The following is a 27,067-nucleotide window of genomic DNA, read 5'->3' as shown; positions in this document are numbered from 1 at the left end:
ACCTTGCTGTGTAGTCGGTTCAGGAAAGGTCATGGCTGATAGTGAGGCATATAAGTTCAAGAGACTGAATCTCTTCCAGTGGACGACAAGGAAATAGATAAGTGGGTTCCTTTGGCAATCCATCCGGAGTAATAGGGTGAGACTGTGGAATCTTCAAAGATTGAAGGCCATGTTCGATTTATCATACCATAACTTCATAATATAGAATAGGAATAATACTGGGCGAAAGCCCTGCCTTTGGGATCTCCAGCCTTTAGTCAGGTTCACTATGTTTTTTCGTTCAAAATCATGGTAGATTAGCAAACCTATACATTTTTGGAAACGTTATTACATGGAAAATCTGAAAATCAATATTTACATTTGCCAATTCCGACCAATTCGATTCGACCAATTCGACCAATCGACCAATTCCATTCGACCAATTCGACCATTCGACCAATCGCTTCGATCGACCATTCGACCAATTCGATTTGCCAATCAATTTGACCGACCTTTGCTTGTGTGGAACGGACTGTGAAAACGATGCGGACTATATTGTCGGATACGACACACAGGACAGTGATGACGAACTCTAAATGGCATATTCTGTAATCGTGTATGTTTGATGCCATTGACTGCCTGTGTATATTTTGTCATTGACTGCCTGTGTAGATGTAAAGTTATACTGACTGCCTGTGTATGTTTGGTGATATGAATTATTGTGACACATTTTGATGTTATTAACTGCCTGTACAAAATGATAACATGTATTTGATTATGCAACTTATCGCGAATATAAAGACAGTATTTTGCAATTCAAAACCTTTGATTCGTGTCTTACCATTCCCCATAGCACCAATTTGATACTTTCATTGGATTCATTGTCCCTGAAAATATAGGTTTAGTATATTCTAAAAAGTTTTTAGGGTAATTAGAGGCAGAAATAGAACAAAATATGTATTTTACAGTGGCCATTTTGAAAATCCAAAATGGCCGCCATACAGATATCTCTCCAAATGTAAACATTGATTTTTAGTTTCCTTATGCTATAACCTTTCCAAAAATGTATAGGTTTGCTAATCTACCATGATTTTGAAGGAAATATAATTTATTGACATAGTGAACCTGACTACTTCACTGAGAGAAGAGGAGAGGGTTTCATTGTTAGCTACACATCAACTGCGTGATTGGAGGAAGTCAGAAACAAATGCCACAACAAAATGCCACCTTTTGCACTGGTGGGCTTTAACCTCATGTCTGAAGGTATATCAATATTCCTTCACATCTCATGCAAGGAAATCTCGACACAGGTAGAGGCCATTGGTCCATCATGCCTGTGCCATGTTCAACGCCGATGAGAGAGTGGCCCAAGGTTCTCCCATAATTTTGTTTTAAAGTACAGCAAAACCCCTCATCGGATCGTCCTCAATTCTCATTGTTACATGATTGAAGAGTCATAACCGGTGAAAGATCACATTATGCTTTGTTTGAAGTCCCGCGTTCTTGTGGGCTTGGCTGTGGGAAGTTTGGCTCAAGTCTTTCACGAACCGGCTGGTCAGTCGTGATGTTTGACTTAGGTTAGGGCAAGAATTTGTAATTTTCCCAGGATGTCGGCAATAGCTTGCCGACTCTTCGCGAAGGACACCGTGGGATATTTATAACGTGTCCACCAACTAATGTCGGTGATGGGAAGCCCAGTTTAACATTCATCCGAGAGACAGCACACTCATTGTTGAATCACTCAGTGTGTAAAACACCGGGGTGACAGTTTATAGTTGGGCCAAGATCAAAATCCAGGCGAGAAAAGCAAAAGCAGCACCGAAAGCGGCCGCCGATGCACAGACAGACACGAACTTCAACTTGTACAATAGATTTATTAATCGTATATTTATTTACTTTTTGACACTAATACTGTGAGCAAAAACGATCAAGTGCCACTTTCAACATTTCACCGTGGTTATCAATAACTCTGCTTTTTGTCAGATAGTATAGTGATTGTTTTTTTAATCATGCACGCACGTGACCTTATGGACGGATTTGATTTGTGGTTTTGGAGTGCATGGGATTTACGAATTGGTCAAAAACTCTGGAGGCTCACCTGGTTTTCACCTCCTCCAAGTACATTGACCATCACCTCCATGACAGTCTCGTGCATTCCCAAAGCACGCATCAGGTTTGGGTGTTGGTAGAACAGGCGATTGCTCATTATATTCCTGGAGGCATAAAGATAAAGATAAAGAGGTCCCTTGAGAAGATGGATTCAATTAAAAAGTGAAGAACTCTACATTTTGTTTATGAAGTCTCGGACAGATATGAATTAAAATAAACTGTAAACGCAAGTGTTCGCGCGGAGATATGTTGAAACACATAATGTTACCCCGGAATGGCCCATTTTAAATGAGTGTGTAATTTAATGTTATCTTTTCTTTTTGGTGTGACCCTCAATGACCAAATCCATTCATTCATGCACCATGCTCTCTATACAGGGCATCAGTTCTGCAAAAGCAGGGTCTCGGCTCGAGTATACAATCCTGGATGGGTCACCACCCCGGCGTAGGATACTCAACTGAAGGAGGAGGAATTTGTAATTTGTTCCAGGATGCCAGCAATAACTTGCCTACTCTTCACAAAGGACACTGTGGGATCTTTACCATCCAGCATCAAATGCTGGCAGACGGGACACCCGGGTTAACGTTCGTCCAAGGGACGGCACACACATTGATGTCTCGCCCTGCCAGTGAAACAGCAGGATGGTAGTGAGAGCTGGGTCAGGATTCGAACCGAAGCTCAACAGCTCAGATGAGAGTGTGCGTACCTCTAGTATATCCCGACAGCCATAACGACAAAATTCAACTCAAACTTCAATTCAGCAAACTTTATGAGGACATTATGTCATCCAGAATTAAAGGATTTAAACAGGAATAATGTCCTGAAAGCTTGCTTCGTGAAAAGTTATAAATTATCTAAATTTGATAGAAATAATGTATCAATGCATTTATTTTGAGAAATTCTCTTCCACATCAGTTTTGCACAATTTGTCAGTGGTCTGTTTTCACTGTTTAATATATTCGTACATCAAGTACAAACATCTTCAATTTCAAACCACAGTGTATCCATAAATTGTCTTCACAACTAGGAAACCACTTCACCATTCTAATTGTTTCTTCATCATTACCCTTTGAATCTTGATTTGTATATCAAACTGACCCAAAAGACTCACCCAATACCCCGTATCATCAGCTGCTCCTCCTCAGGCCCCATCCGAACACGTAGCAAAGATCGAATCTGGCCTAGTGATCCTAGCAGGCCCAGTGTATCTTCCACAGAAGCAGAAGAGATTGTGTAAGTTTTGGGCAGAGCTCGCATCAGCTCACCAACACCGTCATACTGCCGATGAAGTAGGCTAAACATCGAGCGGACTAGCTCTGGATCTTCCACCAGGCTCTCCTGCGCCCACCTGATCATCGTGTTGGAGATGAGCTCATGCAAAGTTCCTGTAATGCAGCAAGAGAATTGTGTGAAATGTTTACATGAGTATGTTGGTCGAGGCCCTAAGTGGATTGCAAACTTGTTTAGTGATAGGAAGCAAAGAGCGGCCGTGAATGGGAGGATGTCCAGCTGGGTGGAAGTTTAAGGAGTCAGGTATCTCAGATATCAGTTCTAGCACCAATGTTATTCATAATTTACATCAATGACCAGAAAGAAGGTTCAAGGTAGAGCAACCAGATTGGAAAAGGCCAAGTAGACTAAGCTATAAGGAGAGGCTGAAGGAGGCAAGATTTTATATATTAGAAATGAGATGAGTATGATGGGATTTGATTGAGATGTTTAAGATAATGAATGATATAGATAAAATAAATGCAGAACAGTTTTTCAGCAGAATAGACAGCGACAGGACCAGGGGCCTGAAAGTAAGGAAGTGAAGAGCTACGATGGTAGTAAGGTGAGTCTATCACTCAGAGTAGTGAATGTATGGAGTGGTCTCCCTGGGGCCTGGAGAGGTAGTGGCAGCAGAAACAGTAGATAGGTTTTTAACTGTTATTAGATAGGTACCGAGAAGCACTGGGAATAAAGGGCTATATGGATATTGGAGAACTGGCCTGGTGTTGGCTTAGTGGCTAGGGTGCGGCTTGGGATCCTAGGATCCTGGGTTCGTAATCCCGGTCGATCGCTGAATTAACACCAGGGAGGTTGACTCAGCCTGTCATCCTTCCGAGGTCGGCAAATTGAGTACCAGCTCACTGGTAATTCCCTGTGTGTCGCAAGAGGCGACTAACAGGGTTGGCGACAGGAAGGGCATCCGGCCATAAAACATTGCTTCAAAAAGGGGACCACTGTGTCCAAAAAAGGCCAACCCCTGCTCTGCAGGGAAAAATGGCCTCTAAAGGTGGTTCATGGATATTGGAGAACTAAATTAATTATTTTTACTCTCAGCAAACCAATGGGTCTTTTTCTCTGATTTATATGTCCATCATCTACTAAAAACACAACTAAGGCAGCTCACAAACAAGTTCCCATTAATCAAAAACATTTAGCCTCACGTGGTTTTTTCTTCGGTTCGTGTTGCTTTTCTTCACTTCCCTGCTCCTCATTCTTCCGTAGATTCTTCACCCATTCTACAAGCCGTACAAGTCGATCACGTAGGGAAGAGGGCTGTTCATCCTCCTCATCTTCCTTTTCCTCAAGCTCAAGGCCTGTTTGGAAGAATATGGTCAGTAATATAATTGATCTCCCTCGATACTTTTCTTCTCCAGTACTTTGATCGATAAGTGGCAATTTCCTAATAAATAAAGTTTGATCACTGGTTTGACAATTTGTATCCACATTAAATTTGCGATAAGAAGAAGACACAAAAAATGGAGAGAGAGAGAGAGAGAGAGAGAGAGGGAGGATAGAGATAGAGATAGAGATAGAGATAGAGATAGAGAGAGAGAGAGAGAGAGAGAGAGAGAGAGAGAGAGAGAGAGAGAGAGAGAGATGGATGAGTGGGACATTTTAAAATGCAAGTTTTAAATTATTGGTAATATTATAATAACAAGTGGGTTATCGACCAAATGCAGTTTCTAACTCACCTACCACAAATAAGATTTGTCGATTGGTTCCCATCCCTCTCAGCTTCAGTTTGTTGCCTATATACGTTTTATTTGCACATCCCGAGGGAAATGATGCATCCGATGCTGTTGCCCAAAACCAATGGAGCACCCCCAAGCCACACAGTAAATCAGAACTCATGAAGGATCAAGATAATTGGATATAAATCCTGTTCTGTATGTATTGTTTGCAGTGTCTGCATATCCAGATGTTGGGAGGCAACATGGCGGCGCTCTGTAGAGCAGACGTGAACAGTCAATCATAGCGCTGCTAGTGCCGGCACGTGCAAAAATATAAATGTCCAGACTTTCTATATACGGCACTGGATGCCAGTGGTGATCTTAAATGGTGGTGCTTTTCTCTTGGCATTCAACATGACACTTTTAGGGAGAAATCCCCTCCCCGTACGATATCATCTGACGGGGTCCATCCGTGTTCTATCCTCTAAGTCTAAATGATGGACATCAAGCAAGGACACAGCATGTACCATTTTTAGAATCTTTGGTATGACTCAGTCGGGATTTGAACCACCGACCTCACAGACTCATAGCGGATGCTCTATTTGTTATGTGGGAGGGAGAAGGCTTGGGGGGGAGGAGGTATGGGAAGGGGAGGGGGATGGGAGAGGTACAGTCACGTGAAAAAGTAAGTACACCCCATATAAAGTTTTGACTTTTTCAACATATTTCAACATACAGCTATTTGATATTCATTTCAACAATATTGATAGATAAAGGTGATATAATATAACAAATATCATGAAACATTTACATTTTGTAGTCCATTGTATAATTTAAATAAACATAAATGCAAATTTCGCATGTGGAAAAAGAAAGTACACCCTTGGCTCTAATCGGTGGTATTGCCCCCTTTGGCAGAAACAACCTCAAGTAGGTGTTTCTTATAACTATCTACCAGTCTCTGACATCGACTGAGAAAATTTTTTGCCCACTCCTCCATGCAGAATTCTTTCAGCTGTGCGATGTTTGAGGGGTTTCTTGCATGCACAGCTCGTTTCAAATCCCCCCACAACATCTTAATGGGATTTAGGTCCGGGCTTTGACTTGGCCATTCCAGAACCCTCCATTTCTTTCTTTTCAGCCATTCCTTGGTGGATTTACTGGTATGTTTAGGGTCATTGTCATGTTGCAAAGTCCACCTTCGGTTGAGCTTCAACTTGCCGACAGATGGCCTCACATTATCCTCAAGCACCCTCTAGTACAATGAAGAATTCATAGTGGATTCTATGATGGTGAGCTGCCCAGGCTCTGATGCAGCAAAGCTGCCCCAAACCATAATATTTCCACCACCATGCTTTACATTTGGTATCAGGTTCTTGTGGTCAAATGCTGTCTTTGGTTTTTCGGCAAACATGTCTTCTGGTACTGTGGCCAAATAGCTCTACCTTTGACCCATCTATCCAGAGCACATTATTCCAGAAGTGCTGGTCTTTGCCTCGGTGTTCATTAGCAAACTTTAATCTTGCCCTGATGTTCTTTCTGGACAGCAAAGGGTTCCTCCTGGCACACCTCCCATGTAGATCAAATTTGTGCAGCCTCTTACTAATGGTAGACTCGTGCACTTTGACATCAACAGTGGCAAGAGCTACCTGTAGGTCCTGTGATGACATTCTGGGGTTCTTCGAGACTTCTTTCAGCATCTTGCGGTCTGCTCTCGGGCTGAACTTGCTGGGGCGGCCTGGCCTGAACAAGTTGGCAGTTGTTTGGAATCTTCTCCACTTGTAGATGATCTTCCGGACAGTTGAATGATTGATTTCAAATTGTTTGGAGATCTTTGGATCCTGTTTGGATCCCTTCCCAGACTCGTAGGCATCTATAACGTTCTTTCTGAAGGCCTCAGAGAGCTATTTTGATCTAGGCATTGTGACGCCGCACACTTCAACAACAAAGAGCAAACCAAACTCCAAAGATGTCTGAGGTTTAAATAGGACAGGTTCTGACAGACAGAGAGAGAGAGTGAGAGAGAGAGAGTGAAAGATGTCTAATGTCTGAGGTTTAAATAAGACAGGTTCCTCCAAGATCCTCTCTAATGATGTTCTAATTATTTGCACCTGAGCTGGTGCACCTGATTCTAATTTTAGGTATTTGAAGTAGTGATAAATGTAGGGGTGTACTTACTTTTTCCACATGCGAAATTTGCATTTTTGTTTATTTAAATTATACAATGGACTACAAAATGTAAATGTTTCATGTTATTTGTTACATTATATCACCTTTATCTATCAATATTGTTGAAATGAAGATCAAATAGCTGTATGTTGAAATAGTCAAAACTTTACATGGGGTGTACTTACTTTTTCACGTGACTGTATAAAACACATGGACACTGCTCGGACTTCCAGGAAAGAAGTCGGTATTTCAAAAAAGTGGATCTGGGGTGAATTAATGTGGGTAGAAAAGATCAAGGTTTTGGATGGGGGTGACAGGACAAGAGAGAGATAGAGATAGAGATAGAGATAGAGATATAGAGATATAGAGATAGAGAGATAGAGAGATATAGAGATATAGAGATATAGAGATATAGAGATATAGAGAGAGAGAGAGAGAGAGGGAGAGGGAGAGAGAGAGAGAGAGAGAGAGAGAGAGAGAGAGAGAGAGAGAGAGAGAGAGAGAGAGAGAGAGAGAGATAGAGGTAGAGATAGAGGTAGAGGTAGAGGTAGAGATAGAGATAGAGATAGAGATAGAGATAGAGGTAGAGGTAGAGATAGAGGTAGAGGTAGAGATAGAGATAGAGATAGAGATAGAGATAGAGATAGAGATAAAGAGAGAGAGAGACCAAACATCTGCCAAAAGAGTGTTTGTGGATAAGAGTTGGTGGTGAACAGCTGTTTTAAAGACCTGTAAGGAGGAATGGGATTGAAGAGAGTGAGGGAGTTTGTTCCAGAGGTGGAGAAAAGAGGAATGAAAGAGTTACGGTGAGCAGAGAGTCTTGATTTTGGCAGTTTCACGAGAAGAGGGTTGCTGGCAGATCTTGTGTGACCTGTAGGAATATTTTCGGGACAGAGCACAGACAGAGCTGAGGGAGCTAGGCCGGAGAGGAGTCGGTAGAAGACAGAAAGACCACCAAGCTGCCTGCGGTGAGAGAGAGAAAGGCCCTCAGAGTTAGCTTCATTGCGGGAGATTCCAATGATCCTGAAAGCTTTGGTTTCAACAGCATGAAGCCGAGCTAGGGGGGAGGCAGGAGCACCAGCCCAGAGGGGAGAGCAGTATTCCATTGAGCTGCGGATGAAAGCCTTGTAAGTGGTGAGGAGCTCAGGTGTGCAAAGGAAGGACTTTGCACAACGGAGGATGCCCAGTCGGCGACTGGCTTTGGAGGCCAACTTGGAAATGTGGTTTTCCCAGGAAAGATCATGGCAGATAGTGAGACCCAAAAGCTTGAGTGACAGAACTTCTTGGAGAAGATTGTTGAGAAAGTAAATGGGAGGGTTGTCCAGTTGGTCTTTTCGGAGAGACAAAGTGAGAATGTGAGATTTGTGATGATGCTTTATCTCGTTGTTACAAATGTATGTTTTAAAACAAAATGTTTAAAGTTTTACCAGCATGGAATAAGCAACTGATCAATCACATATAAAACAAGAAAGAGCAATCAGAGATTGCAAACCCCCACCAGGATGTATTTTCAGTGGTTTTTAAGGCTTTTGTGTTAAAACAAATATGGCGGCCGAACCACGTGACCGATGACGTCATCATTATTTATTTTTTTCTCCACCAATTTATGCCTGCATGTCGCTTTAGAAATTTCATCTTGATAGGATAAAGTTTTGTACTTGTCGAATTATGACGTCATAATGGAGGCACCTATGACATCATTATTAACATATTTTATTCCCCATGGAGAGTTCTTTACAATGAGCCATGTCTCAATTTTTTCTATTCAGCGCTTTCGGAGATATGGAGGTGCAAAGTTTTTCGGTTTTTCCAAGATGGCGACCAAACCACGTGACCGATGACATCATAATTATCATTAAAAAATTCTACAAGTGGAGTTGCACCTATGGTGAAAAGTTCCTGTCAATCGGACCAACGGTTGCAGAGAAAATCATATTTATTCTGTGCGGATAAACAGACAAACAGACAGACAAACAAACAAACGGACTCAAATGCAAAACCCTCTCCTCAGGCGAGGGTAAAAAGATTCACCGCAATGCACAAGAAGGTCGTGGTGGAAGTTGATGAGATCTCCCTGAAGTGATGGTGGACAAGGACTCACCGCCCCTTGCTCGAAGTTCTTAAAGTTCAGAAGCAAGTTCACCTGGAGCACAATAGGGACAGCGCAAGAAAGAAACCGTATGGAGATACAATATTACAGAAGAAAACGAGAACGGCACTCAGTAGAGAGCATACCTCCACCAGGCTGAACAGTTTACGTTTTGTATCCACTGATAGGTTGGATCTGGATCCGTGCCTGAACCAAAATCGAATTGGCTTGTGTTGTCACTGACCCACTCATCCACCTCGTTTTGTCATAAATCATCCACAATTTTTAAAATATCATGCTACATATCTTTTTTGGCCCTATCACTCAATGGTGAAGAATCACTTCATAAAAATTCTCGTATCCGGATTCGGAACTTCACCACAATCCGAATCTGTCCAGAATTTTTTTGAGATATCGTGCTATATATCGGTTTTAGCAATATCACTCAATGGTGAAGAATCACTTTTTAAAAATTATATTATCTGGATCCGGATTCGAATCTTCACCAAACACCAAGACCACCAGCAAAGATAAAAGGACCCCTTGTACACCGATTTGGGTCATGATGATCCTATTGTGGAAGTTCTAAAAGGACTTCCTTATGATTGAAAAGATTGATAAGTCCATGTGAGTAAGTTTTTATTCGCAGCTAAATTGTAATTTGTGTTCGGAACTTTTGACATTGCAGAAAATCACAGAAACATGAATGTTGTTTTGTAGAATTACCTAGAGCCATATCAATGTTGTATAATCTGTTGAAATGATAAATTAAGCTATACTTGGAGCATGCTAGAAATGTTAAACTCTGGAAAGAACTGGTGGTGAATGACTTGGGAGGTGCAGCACGCTCGGTGGAGTTCTGGAAAATGCAGGGTCAGCCCGCTTTGGAATTACCGCAATCAGCAAAAACCTTTCTACTGAGATTAGCTCCATGCCCCCACCTTTTCTCCTCACTGAGACCTGCAGATAAGAATGACTTCCAGATGAGTTAATTCTCCAGAGAAGGCCCAAGCAGTGACCTCTCTACTTATACAAACATACTTCTCCTTCTCACGGTGTGCCTGATAGGAACCACATGTGTTCTAGCGCTGGTCTGTCTGCAACTTCTGTGACCTTTTAATTACCCTTTTGCCCTTGCACCTCCTTTAGACGATAGGGCATGTGGTCCTAAGAGCTTGTCTTGTGGTCTCCATCTCCCGACTAAATAAAACTTATTTTATAATTAAGTTAAATATTTTTTATGAATTATCGTTCATATTCCCGCGTCATCGGTTGGAGCATTTTGTCGAATTTTAGGTTAGAATAACTAATATTTCGTCGGTAAAATAATTATCACGATCTCGATATTTATCCAATCAAATTGTACGTTTCATTTATCAACGTTGCTGCGATTTTTCATTTATGCGATTCGTCCGGAAAATATCAACATGGGCCTCATATAGCAAAAGGAGCCAATCAGCAACATCGTACGAGAGTGCTGCGGTACGGCGAATAGCGGGTCACGTGTGTAAACAGATGTTGTTTGGTGAAAAGTATCGGTGAAAATGGCATCAGTTGGTGTCAAATTTGGTGTAAAAAATAGGTGTTATGCACATGTTCCAGGTGCCGGTGGTGATATTGTGCCATTTACCGAAAAAAGGTGGAGAACATTCTTGAGTGCTGTAGATATTTGGAGCGATTTGGTGGGAAACCAGGCCGACTTAGCGAGGTCTTTCGTCCACGATCATGGTCTACACTGCAGCGCATGTGAAAGTGCATTGCCGGTCCCTGAAACTGGGGGTTGCCACGCAGTGTGTTACCGGTATTTCACTGATTCTACCAAGCAAAAACGTGCCCAAACTGCTAAACAGAAGCATCAGAATGTCACCCAATCATCCGGTAAGTTTAAAAGTAGCCTACAAATACATCACGATGAGAAAATTGCATGTACAATCACGTAGGGAGGCCTATGAAATTGGGTCAGGTCAGTCCCAAATGTTGTGATTTGTGTAGTCTACATGAATCGTAAAATGTGGGACTTTTGTTTTTACATGTAGTAGATCGATGTATACACTTATGAGTTTAATATTTTGTGTTTGTTGTATACAGAACTGGATCCCTCTGCATGTTCTTCAAGCGGAGACATAGACAAACATACATCTGCTACATCTGATGCAAGACACTTGCGTTCCACTTCTAACATTGCAAAACAGCCGACTAAATCTTCTCACATCTTGCCAACAGTTTGTATCGTATGCAGGAGTGGTAAGACATTTCAGGATTCAAGAGGCAGAAAGCAGAAAGAACCATTGACGCTTTGTGAACAGATTGATGGAGGCAAGCTTCGACTAGCTGCAGAGGAAAAAGATGACAAAAATATTCTTGTTCATATCAGAGATCGTGACTGTGTAGCTATAGAAGTCAGATATCACCGGAGCTGCTACAAGGGATACACAGACTATTTGAGAAGATCTAACCCTCAACATGTTCATGCAGCTACAGAACAGATATATTCTCAAGCATTTGACAGTTTTTGTAACTATACAATTGACCAGAAAATTCTGAAGAACAAAGAGATCTACCGGCTTACGTCATTGAAACGTATCTTTGATAAGGCAGTAAAAGACATTGAAGGGAAGGACTCGTCCAACTACAAAACCCATAGCCTGAAACAAAGAATCAGAAGGAGATATCCCCAGCTTTGCTTCATGCAGCCCAAAAAAAAATACCAGAGTGAACTGGTATACATTGACACCCTATCAGCTGAAGAGCTTGTAAGGGATACGGTCACCTCAGAAACAGACACAAATACAACCGACACAGATACAGCTGATGCTGAGGAGTCTCCACCTCCAGTGAAACGGCCAAAACAGTGCAACAGAAGACAGGTCGTACCTCAAATATCATCATTAAGAGAGCGTTATTCAACAGCCCTAGATCTGAAGAATGCTGTGATGGATACAACAAACTCTACAACTCTTCCCTGGCCTCCAACCTCAGGTGACTTAACCATGGATGCTGCCCGCCAGATAGTTCCAACCATGCTATACAACTTTCTTGCATGGGTTGTTGGAGCATCTGATGATCCAGAGGGTGTAAACCGTGTAAAGGTTGGTGATGTGCAAGACCATCGAATATTAACCATTGCCCAGGACATCATCTACCTAGCTACTAAAGGCAAGACAATGTTACCGAAGCAGTCATCTCTAGCAATGGCGATACGGCATCTTAGTGGATCGGCACAGCTAATAGGCTTACTTAATGGTTTTGGCTATAGCATTTCGCACACCAGTGTTCTCGAGCATGATACTGCCTTGGCACAGCAAGAAGTCCAACGAGGTTCTAGAGCTCTTCCATCGTGCTTGCAGAAGTCCGTCTTCACAACTCTCATCTGGGACAACAATGATTTTGGGGAGCAGACACTTTCGGGAAAAGACACAACCCATAATACCAATGGCATATCTGTGCAGCATGCAGAGATTCATCAGGATGCAGATGCACATTCTACACTTCCACCAGTACAAGGAATGAGAAAGACAAGAAAGCGCTCACTACCAGCACCACATACAGAGGTGGTTACATTCAGTGGTGAGAAGAAGTCGTCCCCGAAGGCATTTGCTGGCAATATGAAGCTGGAAATGACACACTATGAGCCAACTTTATATCCTCACAAGAAGAAAGATGCCGCCTTCTACATTACAAAATGGCCACAGAAACGTCTTCTTCCTGCTTGGACTGGATTCAATCAGTTACTGACATCCAGCATCCCACCAAAAGCAACCATTGCATACCTTCCTGTTGTAAATGCTAGTCCAACTGATCTGAATACTGTGAATACCATCCTCCATCGAAGCATTGAAATAGCAGACCAACTGGAGCTCCCGTCAGTTGTAGTGGTGATGGATCAGGCTATTTATGCCAAGGCCCAGACAATCAGATGGCAAACACCTATTTTCATGGACAGAATTGTGATAAGACTTGGGGCATTCCATACAACCATGACAGCTTTGGCGTGTGTGGGAAAAAGATTTCAGGATGCGGGATTGCAAGATGTCCTTATTGAATCCAGTGCAGTGGCACCAGGTTCTGTGAGCGGTGTGATGAATGGCCACAACTACAACAGAAGCATCCGCTGCCACAAACTTATGGCAGAGGCATTACATCGGCTTTGCTGGCAAAGCTTTATGGAGAGTGTTCCTTTGGAAATGCAAGAGCAGTATCGAGATGTGATTTCATCATTACAATCATCATTCCCAGGCCAGTATGTGCAGCATGTGGAAGGCGCATCCTTTCAGGCCATGATGAATGAATATGACAGTTTCATCACAGAGGGGAACAAGAATGCTACCTTTGCTTTTTGGGACTCCTACCTGGAAATGATAGAGGACATCCTCCTTTTCATCAGGGCTACACGGGAAGGAAACTGGCACCTTCATCTTGCTGCAGTTAGGGCACTGCTACCGTGGATATTTGCCTATGACCGAACCAACTACTCACGTTACCTCCCAGTCTATTGGTTTGAGATGAGCCAGCTACCTACTTCACATCAGTACATCTACAAAGAATTGGTCAGTGGACACTTTGCCGTTCAGCGACAAGATACTCACGGGTTTGCACAGGTAGCTTGTGATATGACGATCGAGCAAACGGCGAATAGAGACTCCAAAACAAGAGGTGGGATCAAAGGGTTCTCAACCAACCAAGGAGCTACCAATCGTTGGATACGAGCGCACCATCAACGAGCAGCGATAACCAGACAATGTGAAGAGATGGCTGGCAAAGGGCAGAAATCTTCAAAAAGGGCAGACCTTACCAACAGTCGAATGACTAGGGATGAAGACGACGTAAACAACATAATGAGTACCATCACGAGCATGACGAATCCTTTCGAAAATGACCCGGAAATGGATGCTAATGATCTGGTTCACTTGTCAACTGGAGTCATTGCACCAGATTATGTGTATTCTGACCTCATGACCGCAAAAGTAAAGGGCGATGAAGCTTTCGTCAATTTTTCTAAAAGCCGCTTGCAAGGTAATGATGTAGACCTGAACAAAACGCTGAAGAAGATGAAACTGAAAACATTTTCAGATGCAGGCAAGCAAACCATCAAGGTTAAAGGGAAAGATGTTACTTTGAAAAGTGATTGTGAGTTGTTGGCAAGGCTGGTCATCATTGGCAAAGTACGAAAAGTGAATCTCAAAAGCATGATGACATACTCGTTGTGCCCGTATCCACCAGCCCTTGCGACTTATGAGGGATGCTTAGTTAAAACTAACAAGGCGAGGCTGCTACACTACCTAGAAAGTGTACCTGAGAGTTCCCCTGTCGTGGACCCACCAAAGGGAGGCGTATGGGTAGTTGATGGCATGGCCATGCTTCAGCAAATGAGTTCAAAAGGAATGCCCGCAAGCATGGGTCAACTGGCGGAAAAAATTCTGAGACAGTTAGTGTACCTGGCACTAAGTAGTAGCTCCAACTCTGTACACTTTGTAACAGACACGTATCCATCGATCAGTATTAAGGGTGCTGAGAGGAAACGACGGGCAGCGAGTGGTTCCCAGAGGATTAAAATATCCAAGGCAGACCAACCTGTACCTAAACAATGGAAGAAATATCTGGCAAACAGCTTCAATAAGGAACAGCTAGTTCACTTCTTGTTCAACCATTGGAGTACTTGTGGAGAGGACAACTTTAAGGGCATCACACTGTATGTTGCACATGGCAAGATGTGTCATTCCATCACACCAAGAAATGGTACCATCAGCATTGAAGAAATACCGCAGCTCCATTCCACCCAAGAGGAGGCCGACACCAGGATGCTCCTACATGCACATTACATCAGCACCCAAGGCATCAGAAGCATCATCATCAAAAGCCCAGACACTGACGTGTTTGTTATTGGTGTGGCACTTGTATCGCACCTTGTGGGTTCCCAGTTGTATTTCCACACTGGCAGAGACGACAATGTACGTACCATTGACTTACAGGCCATACAGCAGGAGCTTGGAGACAACATCGCAAAAGCCATCATAGGTCTCCACTGTTTCACAGGATGCGATTCTGTAAGTTACTTTTACGGCAAAGGGAAAACAAAAACAATCAAACTTCTCACCCAAAATAAATCCTTTTCCCACGCGTGTCAAATGCTTGGCGAGTCTTTCTCCGTAACAGACGAGCTTGTTTCTTTACTGGAGGACTTCGTTTGCAAGCTTTACAGCCAGCAGGAGTACAGTCATGTCAACGATGCACGGTATTCTATGTTTTCGATGGCTACAAGAAACGAAAGTGTCATACCACCAAACCGAGATGCCCTCATCAAACACGTACAACGAGCCAACTTCCAGGCAGCTGTTTGCAAGCGCAGCTTTGACAATCACCCAGATATCCCATCACCAGCTGGACATGGTTGGAAATTGATCGATGGCAGCCTCTCAATAAACTGGATGGAAATGCAACCTGCTCAACAGAGCATTCTTGAACTCTCACGCTGCACCTGCAAGAAGTCCAAGTGCAAAGCATCAGATGCAGATGACCGGTGTTGTGTGTCTTTGGGGCTATGTTGTACCGAACTGTGCGAGTGCAAGAACTGTGACAACATGCATGTACGCGATGACGATGCTGAAGAAAGTGAAGAAGAAATGGATGAAGTTGGAGATATCTGCTTCGATGAAGAAAACTTTGAAGAGGAAGAATCTTTTTAATTGTAAGGAAAACTTACTTGGGATTATAACTCTGGAATACCTTTCGCACCTATTCACTGATAATAGAATAAAGGGCAATTTGTACATGGTGCAAAAAGGGTATTCCAGAGTTATGCCTTGCCTTGTTTTCAGAATGTGCACTCATACATTGTATATCAATTAGATGTCAAGTAAAAGTTGGCTGCATGAAAGACAAGCACGTGGTATGGTTTTTAAGTAAACTTGACTTTTAAATATGTTTATTCAGCAAAGCAATGGGTGTATTTTAATTCAATCTAAAGGTTGCTATTAGATTTGGGAATTTTTTTGTGCTTAAATGAAAAGATCTCATGATAAACATGAAAATACATGGTTGTTAGAAGGAAAAAAATATCAGTTCAGTTTTGTTATTTTCCACGTATTCATCAACCGTGTGGTATTTAAAAAAAAAAAAATCTAGTGAACGTTATTTTTGGGGACAATAATTAAAATAATAAATTTTGAACAATTCCTGTAAATGTCGGGCCATAATGAGGATCATAATGTGTAAAGAAACCATTTTAAACAGCATATCTGTTGCTCTCACTTGTTCCCTTTTAAAAGGCACGACTTGTTTGACGCATTATTTTTAGGTGGGAATTACTAATTAATGCTCCACTTTTGAGCGTGGGAACAAAGGGGATATTGATAAGACATGCAATACCTATATTTTAAGACATAATATATGTAGTTCCAATGTGGAGACCACAAAAAGCACTTTCTGAAGGGATTTTGACTACATGCCCTATAGTCTACTTCAGAGAGCGATGAAAACTATAGCAGAGCTGTACTTCTCAAGGGCAGCAAGAAACTTGCTTGATGTCTTATGTGCTGTGTGTTCCGTGACGTTTTTGGTGTAAATGCAAGCGAGTTTGTTCCAACAAGTCGATTAAATCGTTCACCAGAAAGTGGTAGTCTCTGTCTCTCTGTTTATCTTAATTGAGTAGAGATATTACACCCGCAACACTATGTAGCAAGTCTGGATGTAACCGGCCCAGAATTGTAGGAGTATCATGACAAACACACACACAAACACGCAAACACCAGTCCGTGAATTATAGTAAGGATATAGTCAGTCACCCTATGTTTAAAAACACAACTTTGCTAGACATTCGTGCAGGTTTGCCAAACGACATATTTTTGGAGAACAATCCAGGAATCCAAAAAACAATGTTTAGATTTGCGAATTTCAAGTTAGGGTGACCATTTTGGATTTCAAAATGGCCACCATGTCAAAAATAGCTTTCGCTATATCTCTGCTCATATCTGAGGTATTTTCTTGATTCAAAGTTTGAATGGTCGCTTTGCCAAAGAGGTACTGTTATGTATTAGTGAACAGATAATGTTAATGTTCAATATTTTTCCCAACACTTGCTTCCATTTGAGATATTTCACAAACCTCTTATTTCAACCTGTATATTATACAATCCTCTTATATTTCAAGGTACAGTTATAATGTGATGTGCCAAGGTTGTATTGTGAAGTGCTCAGAATCTGTAACACACTGATTAAAAATACTCACCTGTCCATCGCTAAAGTATAACGTTCTGGTGTTTTAATAATACTGGCAGACACCCTCCAGGTGAGAGAACCCTTCTCAGCCCACCTACGGTGGGCAATGTGCTGCTGCACAGTTTTTGAAGTACTGTACACTTTATATTTTTTGTCATTTTTGAAAGTTTTATTGATCACAAGATATCATACTCCATATCATGCGATAAAGGAAGAGGGTTTGTAATACCTGCTACCACCAAAGGTGGCGCTATTTCCAACACGTCAATTTTGGAGTTTTGGTGACATCCACGTTTGCTCCATTATAATAAGATTACAGAAAATAATCAATAGCCAATATACAATTATAGACATTGATAGTGACTTTTTTCAACTAATTCATACATATTTATGTTGAACAAGTTATTATGTCCTACTTCTCAATGAATTAATTGTCTATTTTCAGCAGCCAGTGTACCATAAATGGAGGACAAATACCAGAGCTTGGCAGCCGGTCTGCACCTTAACCCTAGTAAACACTGTACCAATTAAAAGCTGTGTATAGTGTGACAGTAAGAAACAACCAAGAAAGGACCACTGGTATTGCAACTAACCACTGACACATACAATCACATACTGGAGGCAATACAAGAAAGAGCAAGTCTCCATGATGGTGTCCATGTTCAGATTCACCGACGACTCAAAGACAATACAAAAGACAGTTTACAAGCAGAACAAGCTGTGCAACATACGTTATGCAGATGCACCAAATAAAAAAGCAATGCAGGCTGCCTGAGATTTGGCATAATGGCATAGCCATGCTGCATCAACTCGGTCTTTTAATATCAAGCACAAAGGCCCGAAGGGAGAAAGTTCTGAAATGGATGCGACATCGACATCTGCGTCTCTGCCATACACAAGATCATACACAGATCCACACATGTGTTTCTTCTGCCAAAAAGAGTGTTTGTGGCAAGTTGTTTGCTGTTAGAACTGAGAATGCAGGTCAAAATCCAAAACGTGCAGATGAACTCTCAAACAATGAGACTGAGCACCAGATGTGCACCAGATGAGTCACATACTATTGATTTGAGGTATCAAAGCAATGTTGGACCATGAATGCGCACCATGCACACCATGTTGTTTCAAATCTGACAGACAGGTGATGATGTCCACTCCCGCATCATCAGATGCATATGGGTGCCGAAGCAGTTTCTTGACTATTGGGCACAATCCTGGTCCGGGTGTCACTCCTATGCAGGATACTCGAATGGCACATTCATCCCAGTAAGCTGGTACTCATTTTGCAGACCTCGGAAGGATGACAGACTGAGTCAACCCCACCTGGTGTTAATTCAACGACCGACCGGGATTTGAACTCAGGACCCTATAATCCCAAGCCAGCACCCCAGGCTTATACAGACTGGTGACATACAAGCAAAGTAGAGATTCAACTGTATTCAGAACAGGCAGAGTTTGTGAGAACCCCCAGGTTCTTGAATTGGCATGGTCTATTACTCTATTTGACATGAAACCAGGAGCAAGAGGGTAATGGATCTGCTTAATACAAATAGCTTCTGTGTACAGCAGAGCCGAGTACACTCAAAAACTCAACACTCCCCTTGCCAACGCTGTTTAGTTGTGGAGAACAGGGAACTCTCAAACTCTGAACATGAAACTTCATGGCTGAAACTGAAAAACTTCCACCAACAGTTGGCACACTGAAGCAGCATGTGGACAGAATCCTCATCCAGGCCAGAACATGGGGACAAGTAATCGCTACACAGCAAGCACCTCTTAATCCTGTGAGTCATGGGTATTACAAGGACACAAATGGACATATACTGCCACAAACATCTGACTGCCTTCCAGCACCATTATCAATTGTTGAGATGGTCAGATACGAGTGCAAGGCAAACTACACATCATGGAGATGCTCATGTCGGCACAAGGACTTACCATGTGCAGATCTTTGTCTGTGCAGGACTGACTGTGAGAATGATGAAGATACACATCTGTAGAAGTCTGCTCTGCCCGATGGCGACAGTGATGTGGATATATAGAACCCTATAACATTAGTATGTGTATTGTATGACGAACACTATAACATCAAACACCTGCGTGTTGATCTATGTACTCACATAACCGAATGTGCTTCAGATACTCATGTCAATGTACTATTGTTCATTATACACAAATATGAATGCAATAAATTGAATATTTGACCTTTAAAATGTACTATTTGAACTTTAAATCAAGAGTATAGATTTTTTTTTGATTTTTTTTGTATACAAGATCGAGGCTCGTGAAAGAGCTAACATTAATCACACAAAAAGTCAAAGCGACACACAAAACACAAAAAATAAGGGGAGCGGCAGACAGGATGGGGAGAGAGGGGGAAGGACACAAACACAACATTTGAGAGCAGGGACATCGGGAGGACTTGGGGGGAGGTGGGAGAGGTATAAAACATATGAACACTGCAAGGACTCTGGGGTGAATTAGCGGGGGTAGAAAAGATCAAGGTTTTGGATGGGGGAAGATAAGAGATGGTGGTGAACAGCTGTTTTAAAGAAATGAAGGGAAGACTGGGATTGAAGGGAGTGGGGGAGTTTGTTCCAGGGGCGGGAGAAAAGGGGAATGAAAGAGTGAAGGTGAGCAGAGAGCCTAGATTTTGGCAGTTTAACCATAAAACTATGAACTATGATCAACTATGATATGATAAAACTATGAACTATGATAAAACTATGATCAACTATGAGCGAAGATATATCCTGCGTTGGAGTGGCGACCTGTCCAGGATTGCACTCCTTAGCCAATCCAGGATTGTACTTTGACTAGGCAAGCCTATGCATCTCATGCCAGCATGAAAGGAGTGGTTATTTATTATGAGCCAATATATAGCGAATTTTTTTTTTGACAGGGTGACCATTAGGGTGGTTCTTAGCTATAAGGCAAAAAAAAAAAATTGAATTGTTTTACTCCTAACCTTTAATTTTTTTGGTATTGAGGTAAAACTTCTGCCTGTGAAATATTTTTTGAATAAATCAAGTTTTAGGAGTTGCACAGTGACTCATGGTTGCCAGCCACTCAATGTTTGTGCCCGATAAGCGTTGTGCCCGATGAGCATTGATTTCCTGCAATCGCGAAACCTCTTGCGATGTTCTGTCACAACTTGAAGCAGATACTGGGTTTGCTGTTCATCCCTTGTCAGGAGACGATTGTACTCTTCAATGAGAGCAACTGCATATACCAGAGTACAGCTGTACTGTATTTAATAAACTTGAAAACAACTTCAAAATGTGCAGTACATAGCAAGGTCATAGGTCAACTGTAATGGTCAAAATCACAAGTATAGCATATATGTGAAACATTACAAACTCCGTGTGCAACATTTATGCGAGAAACATTTATGCGAGTCAAATATGTGAAATTACAAACTCCGTGTGCAACCCCTAAATTTAGTCCGAATGGCTTAAAATTTCACCACAAAGGGTTTTTCATACATACAAAATTTTTAAGTGTTAGGAGCATGACTTTTCTAACTTTCATTTTTAAGAACCACCCGAGTGACCATTTTGAAATCCAAAATGGCTGCCATAACCTGATATCCACAAATCTAAACAATGGTTTTCGGACTCTTGGCATCATAAGCCTTCCAATAATGTATAATTTAGCAAATCTGCACAAACGTCCAGCGAAATTACACCATACACTGGACTAATGGAGTTTTAGAAAGTTTAAAAGTTGCTGTGCCTTCAAAGAATAATTGCAAACTTAAAGATCAAAATATAAACTTGGAAAAAGCACACTGTTTTCAAGAACTTGATAAGCTGAATGGAAGTGTGTTAAAGGAATTAAGAAAACTCAACAGTGTCTCAAAGAGCACAAATAAATAGGAATGAAATAAAAAAATTACAATTTAGAAATAAAAATTAATAAATAATTGATAACAAAAATGTCATTAAAACCATCTTTTCATGGCTCGCCTATTCTTGACAAAAGGCACTGTGGTATCTTTAAGGTCCACAAACTAATGCCAGTAGATGGGAAGCCCAGCTTAACGTCCATCCGAGGGACGGCAGGCACACACGTTGATGAATCGCCCTGCCTGTGAAACACCAAGATGACATTTTATAGCTGGGTCGGGATTCAAAATCCAGACTATACTCAGAGGGGAGTGTGCATACCTCTAAGTCATCCTACTGGTGAAAAAGGACGCACGGTGCATGTGGAAAAGGTGCTAGGTATACAGGCATTTGTTTTTGTAAAATGAAAATTACAAAAGATTTCTCTCCAAAACATCGATGTGAGTTATTACCTCCGACACCAAAGGTGGATGGAGGTTATGTTTTCACTCCTGTCTGTCTGTTTGTCCGTTTGTCTGCCTGTCCGTTTGTGAACAAAATATCTCAAAAAGTTGTGGACGGATTCGGACGAAATTTGGCAGAGATGTAGCGTACGTGACAAGGACGACATGATTAGATTTTGGTGAAGACCCGGATTCGGATCCGGCTACTAGAATTTTTTTAGTGATTCTTCACCATTGGGAGATAGGGCCAAAAGCGATACATAGCGGGATATCTCAAAAGGTTGTGGACGGATTTGGACGAAACTTGGTGGACAAGTTGTGTGTGCGACAAGGAAGAATCGATTCAATGTTGGTGTAGATCTGGATCCGGATCCAGCTCGTAGAATTATTCACCATTGAGTGATATGGCCAACCAGGCGGAGGTATGCTCTCTACTGAGTGCCATTCTAGTTTAAGGTTGTTTTTGTCCTTACATCCTGATGGTGGAGCCCCGTTTCACGTTCGTACCTGATCTTGTGGTGGCGAGCGGAATTCCTTTGTCTTACGGGCTGTAAGAGCAGCAGACATGTTGAGTGCCTGCATGACTTCATCGTAGCGAAACTTCTGATTTGCCTGAACCTCGGCCACAAATGCATCGGAAAAGGCAACCAGGGCCTCAATGCGGTGCCTCAGGTGGCACTCACACAGGAAGCTCAGAATGCGACATATCTGGGGTGGCGAAAGGTGAAAGAGCAACCAGCAAAAAAACAGGCGATGGTGAGAAGCACAAATAACAATGACTGGATGGTTTTCGATTTGGAGAGAATGGATGTGTTTTTATATTCAACTGAAATTCACCAAAATGTGAATATAAGATATTATAATAAAGATATTTTAGTTTATAATTTACTTTAGTCATATTTTAATTGCATTGTACTGTATTTGTTGGGGTTCATCAATAAATTACATAATGCATGGGATGGTTGAGTGGATGAGTGGTTGGCGTAACCATATGCGGAGCATTATAGAAGGCGGTGAGGGCAGGGGAGGTGTTTAAAATTGGTGAAAAAGCGTTATATCTGGACGGCTCCTTATAGATAGTCCCGTTTCTATAAAAATATAATTTATAATTTCTAGTCTAATTGCACAAACAATAAAATGTAATAATTATATTATTAGGGCATAAATGCTTACGATTTCAAAATGGTTCAATATTAATATCCTAATCTACCATATAAAACACAGTTAGTGTGTTTGTACAGATGTCTGTCCCCTTCATAAGGGTAGGTTTTAAAGGCCAATCTTTTAACACGAATGTGTGTTCACTCCGGTCTATTTATGATGATAAAACAAACTCGAAAAACATTTTCCATAAAAGAGTAATTATGTCTCTTCTATTGGAATTTTAGACGGTGGCTTGCAAACCGAGCCTCAACGGCGGTGTACAGAAGGGTTTTTTTTTAAATAACAATAAATATAAGGTGCATGGAGGTGAAATTCGCTACACGTGATGTGCAACGCATGCAGAATAAAACGAATATTGATTTACCTCTATCGGATGTCTAATAAATAAAGAAGATATAAGCACACATGACACTAGGCCAGGCTTCAGACTTTGGCACGCTCACGAGGCTGCACCGTCGAATAAACTGTTCCAACACGTTATTTTTGACGGGCTTTTTACTAGTATTAAAATAATTATCATAACAATAACATGATGACCCATTTGTATTACTAAATAGGTCCTCAAACAAACAGGTGATTCATCAACAACACATCGACTCAGGTAGAGATGAGTGTAGGAGGTAAATACATGAACAAGCAAATATTTCATTTTTGTAGAAATGTTTTCTTCATTAAATAAATACATCTTCCTCGTACCTCAAGTTTCACTGGTTCCACTAGTTTCATATACAGAAGGCCATCAGAAGAAGCCTCTTCTTCTGCTTCCTCTTTCTTTTCAACAACTCCCTCCTCTTTTTTCTTCTTTATCACCTCTTCAGAAACGTCCTTACCCTCCTCAGAAACCTCCTTTCCCAAAGTTTCTTCAATCTTCCCCTTCTCCTCTTCATCAAAATGTTCCAAATCTTTTTCCTCTTCTCCTCCAACACCACTTTCTTCTTCACCTTCTTCAACTTCTTCCTCCTGTTCCTCTTCTTCTGCCAGCTCAACCAGTTTATCCTCGTGAGTCGTGGTCACACCAAAGACATCGGGATCAATGAGAAGCAGAATGTGTTCGATATCTACGTCATCGAATGCATTCATCTCGAGCAGGGTGTGCACCATGCGGAGCAAGGGTACCAGGTGGTGTTCGATGGTGCCTCCGATATGGTCACGGATGTGCCAGCCACCCGCACATACCGCATCCGTGAGCATTTTCAGCACCTTGGTCTGTGATGGGTCATGAGAATGTATTTTGCTGTGAGCATGTGAAACAGCTCGGCAATCCGATCAAATTAAATATCCAACAAAACGCATTCTATGTTAACATAAATAATGTAAAATTACATCTAGAAATCCATAGAGTGATCATTTTTATGATGGAATTTCTGAATTATTGAAGTATTTCCAAGCACTCGACTTGGTTCAAGTATGTCTTTCAGAGGCATCTCTACCCAGTGGAATGTCATCTTACCACAAATGTTTGAGAACCTTACCCGTAGTATGTCCAAAGGAAATACTGGACTATCCATGTAGACTCCTTTGAGCAGTTGGATAAAGGAGATCGCCGATGTCTGCATGCGGGGCCGAAGAGACGTGATCACTCCAACACCCGGCAGGCCCTCCCCGGAGGTATTCTCAGGAAAGAGCGTGATGTACCGAGTTTCCTCGGACATGGGCACAATGAACTCATTACTCATTGTGGCACGCACAGTGGCATACATCTGAAGATGGATGTCAATGAGGAGTTCATAAAACACGCTACGCAGAGGGCCTGGCAAGAACTCGCTCTCGATGGTATACAGGAACTGATTCTCGGGAACGTGGCTGCACAGAGCGTGAGCTACACGGCTGTTTCCAAGTGCGCACATAGCCGAATACAGCCGCAGAGTGAACACCTGACATGGAGCAAGGACAGAGTAATCGATTGGCAACAATAAATGGAAATAAATAAACTGCAATCATGCTCTACCTGACATAACCAGCTTAAAGACTGAATGATTGGTCGTACTCATTACCCCAATAATCGAATTCAGTACATATGACACAAAATAGAGAATTAATTTGCCTTTCAGTAATAAGAATGAAAAAAGGATCAATTAAAGAAAAATAATCCTTCCCAATTTGGCACAGGGCGATCATTCTGCTATGTATCCATGTTAAAAAACACTTCGCAGATGCTGATGGGAAGTCTCTCGGCCATGTTTAGGAGCAGTTTCGTTGTCTTTTTTTTGTGTACAAAGTCAAGGCTCGTGAAGGAGCTAGAACAGACAATGGATCAGGACATAACAGAACGAAAATAATCGTGGAAATTAAGGGGAAAGGATGGGGTTACACACCAACAGCTAGGTAGAGGCCAACATAGGAGACCTGGAGGAAGAAAGGACACTGGGAAGAACGTGAGCAGGGAGAGGGAGAGCAGGATGTGGGGAATGGGGGTCAATAAGCTGTGTACAGGCACAAACTCAATCACAGAAGGGGAAGAGAAAAGTAGTCGGGAAGATGCAGAAATGGAACAACAAAATCAATCAATTAATTTAAAAAAACAAAGAGGGTGTGGGGGTGAGGGAGGTTATCCTGATGACCTCAAACAAGGAAATGAGTCCATTTGGCCCATTAATTGGGTTAATTTTTGCCACAGATTTTAACATCAATCTTCGTGATGGTTTGCAAAAGTCGAAATAAGCCAATCTTGTTCAGGTGACCCAAATTGTAAGTTATACCTATGACTATTCACTTATATAAAAAACACCACCATTAACTGACACAGTACATGCGAAATGCTGTCCATCTGCACAGGGGACTCGTATATCTGATAAGTGAAACAATTAAAGTTTAAATTCTCCAATTTACTCGATCCAATCGTTATCAATTTCTCTGACTTTACACCTCTATAAGCAGAACTTGCAATCCCGGGGAATATTAATGTTGTTCTTATATGTCGGTGCCACCAGAACTGGTCCGTGCTTGGCTGTGGTGTTTTCAAGTCCTCATCTGATCATGGATGAAACCAACAAGATGTTGATCGAGGTATATTAACCGCCGTGAGAAGAAGCTGATGTTTCGGGCCTCAACCCTTCGTCGGAGCAAAAGAGGGCAATGGAGGAAATCAACAGTACATTCATTCAATCCATTATTCTACCTGTTCACCAACACGGATCGACACAAGACTTCACCAGAACGACTAGTTCTTCATTCTCACCTCATCATGATTGGATGTTTTGCAATTTCGTTATTCTACTCCATTTGTTCATTATTTTAGTTTCTTGTTTACCCGTTAGTTTTATGAAGTTTATAACTCTTATACGTTCGACTCCCTTTAGAGAAAAGTCTTTTCGATGATTATTGACAAGATAATTGCGAAAAGAACGGTTGAAAGGCCAAGATTTCTTTTTTCACTTTTTTGCTCTTATTTTATCAAAACCAATCTCCAACCCTATTCAGGTTAAAGGGAATCTAATGCAATTAAATCATTGAATAGCGACAAGGTGCAATTCTCCGATTCTTATAAAGAAAAGTCAGTATCGACAGGCTTAATGACACAGATGCGAACACAGAAATACCATGGTATCCGATGTTCATTCAAACCACGTGTGTGTCAGAATATTGGAGATTAGTGATGATCGTGCCCCTTGATATTGCAAAAAAAATGAGTGCCACATTAACCTACACTGCCAAATATTCTTATATTTGGCAGTGTAGGTTTTCTTAAAACAAGAAAACCATAAGAAAAGTTTTCTCGCCACAAGAAACTGTTCAAAATATTCGATAGTGATACTGAAGGGTCGCAATACTTGATCTTGCAGCTCAAACATGGATGAATGAACATCGACATCCATCATGTCGTTGTGTTCACATCTGAACCCCTGAACCATGACCCCTTGACCCCTTGACCTGACTCCTCCCTCCCAGGAAAGGAGTATATTTTCAAAGTAATCATAAAATGTGTCTAAAATGATATTTAATGTCTAATAAGGAATTATCAAACTTTCATGAAAATATAATATTGTAATACTTCTTAAAACTTTCATGAAAATATCAAATATGATTAATGAGCAAGTTGAAATAAACGACGAAACAGCTAATAGTCCAATGGTGTTGATGACATGTGCAGGTTCGCACAGCCAATCATGGA

At 41.6% G+C, this 27,067-nt stretch overlaps 1 protein-coding gene across 1 annotated transcript in view; it reads right to left on the bottom strand.

Annotated features, from left to right (window-relative positions):
• Positions 1-27,067, bottom strand: part of LOC137436654 (ryanodine receptor 2) — a 344,268-nt gene that overhangs the window by 223,986 nt on the left and 93,215 nt on the right. The window contains exons 36-42 of the mRNA XM_078786637.1: positions 24,429-24,830; positions 23,653-24,162; positions 22,300-22,500; positions 9,231-9,342; positions 4,521-4,673; positions 3,200-3,473; positions 2,078-2,192 (exon numbers count right to left, since the gene is read on the bottom strand). Of these exons, the coding sequence (XP_078642763.1) occupies positions 2,078-2,192; positions 3,200-3,473; positions 4,521-4,673; positions 9,231-9,342; positions 22,300-22,500; positions 23,653-24,162; positions 24,429-24,830 (1,767 nt within the window). The remainder of the gene's footprint in view (positions 1-2,077; positions 2,193-3,199; positions 3,474-4,520; positions 4,674-9,230; positions 9,343-22,299; positions 22,501-23,652; positions 24,163-24,428; positions 24,831-27,067) is intronic.

The sequence above is a fragment of the Myxine glutinosa genome, chromosome 11 (genome assembly GCF_964187855.1).
Source record: "Myxine glutinosa chromosome 11, kmMyxGlut1.1, whole genome shotgun sequence".
NCBI lineage: Eukaryota > Metazoa > Chordata > Myxini > Myxiniformes > Myxinidae > Myxine > Myxine glutinosa.
Note: the sequence above shows the minus strand (reverse complement) of the source record. Positions and strands in the feature narration are given on the sequence as shown.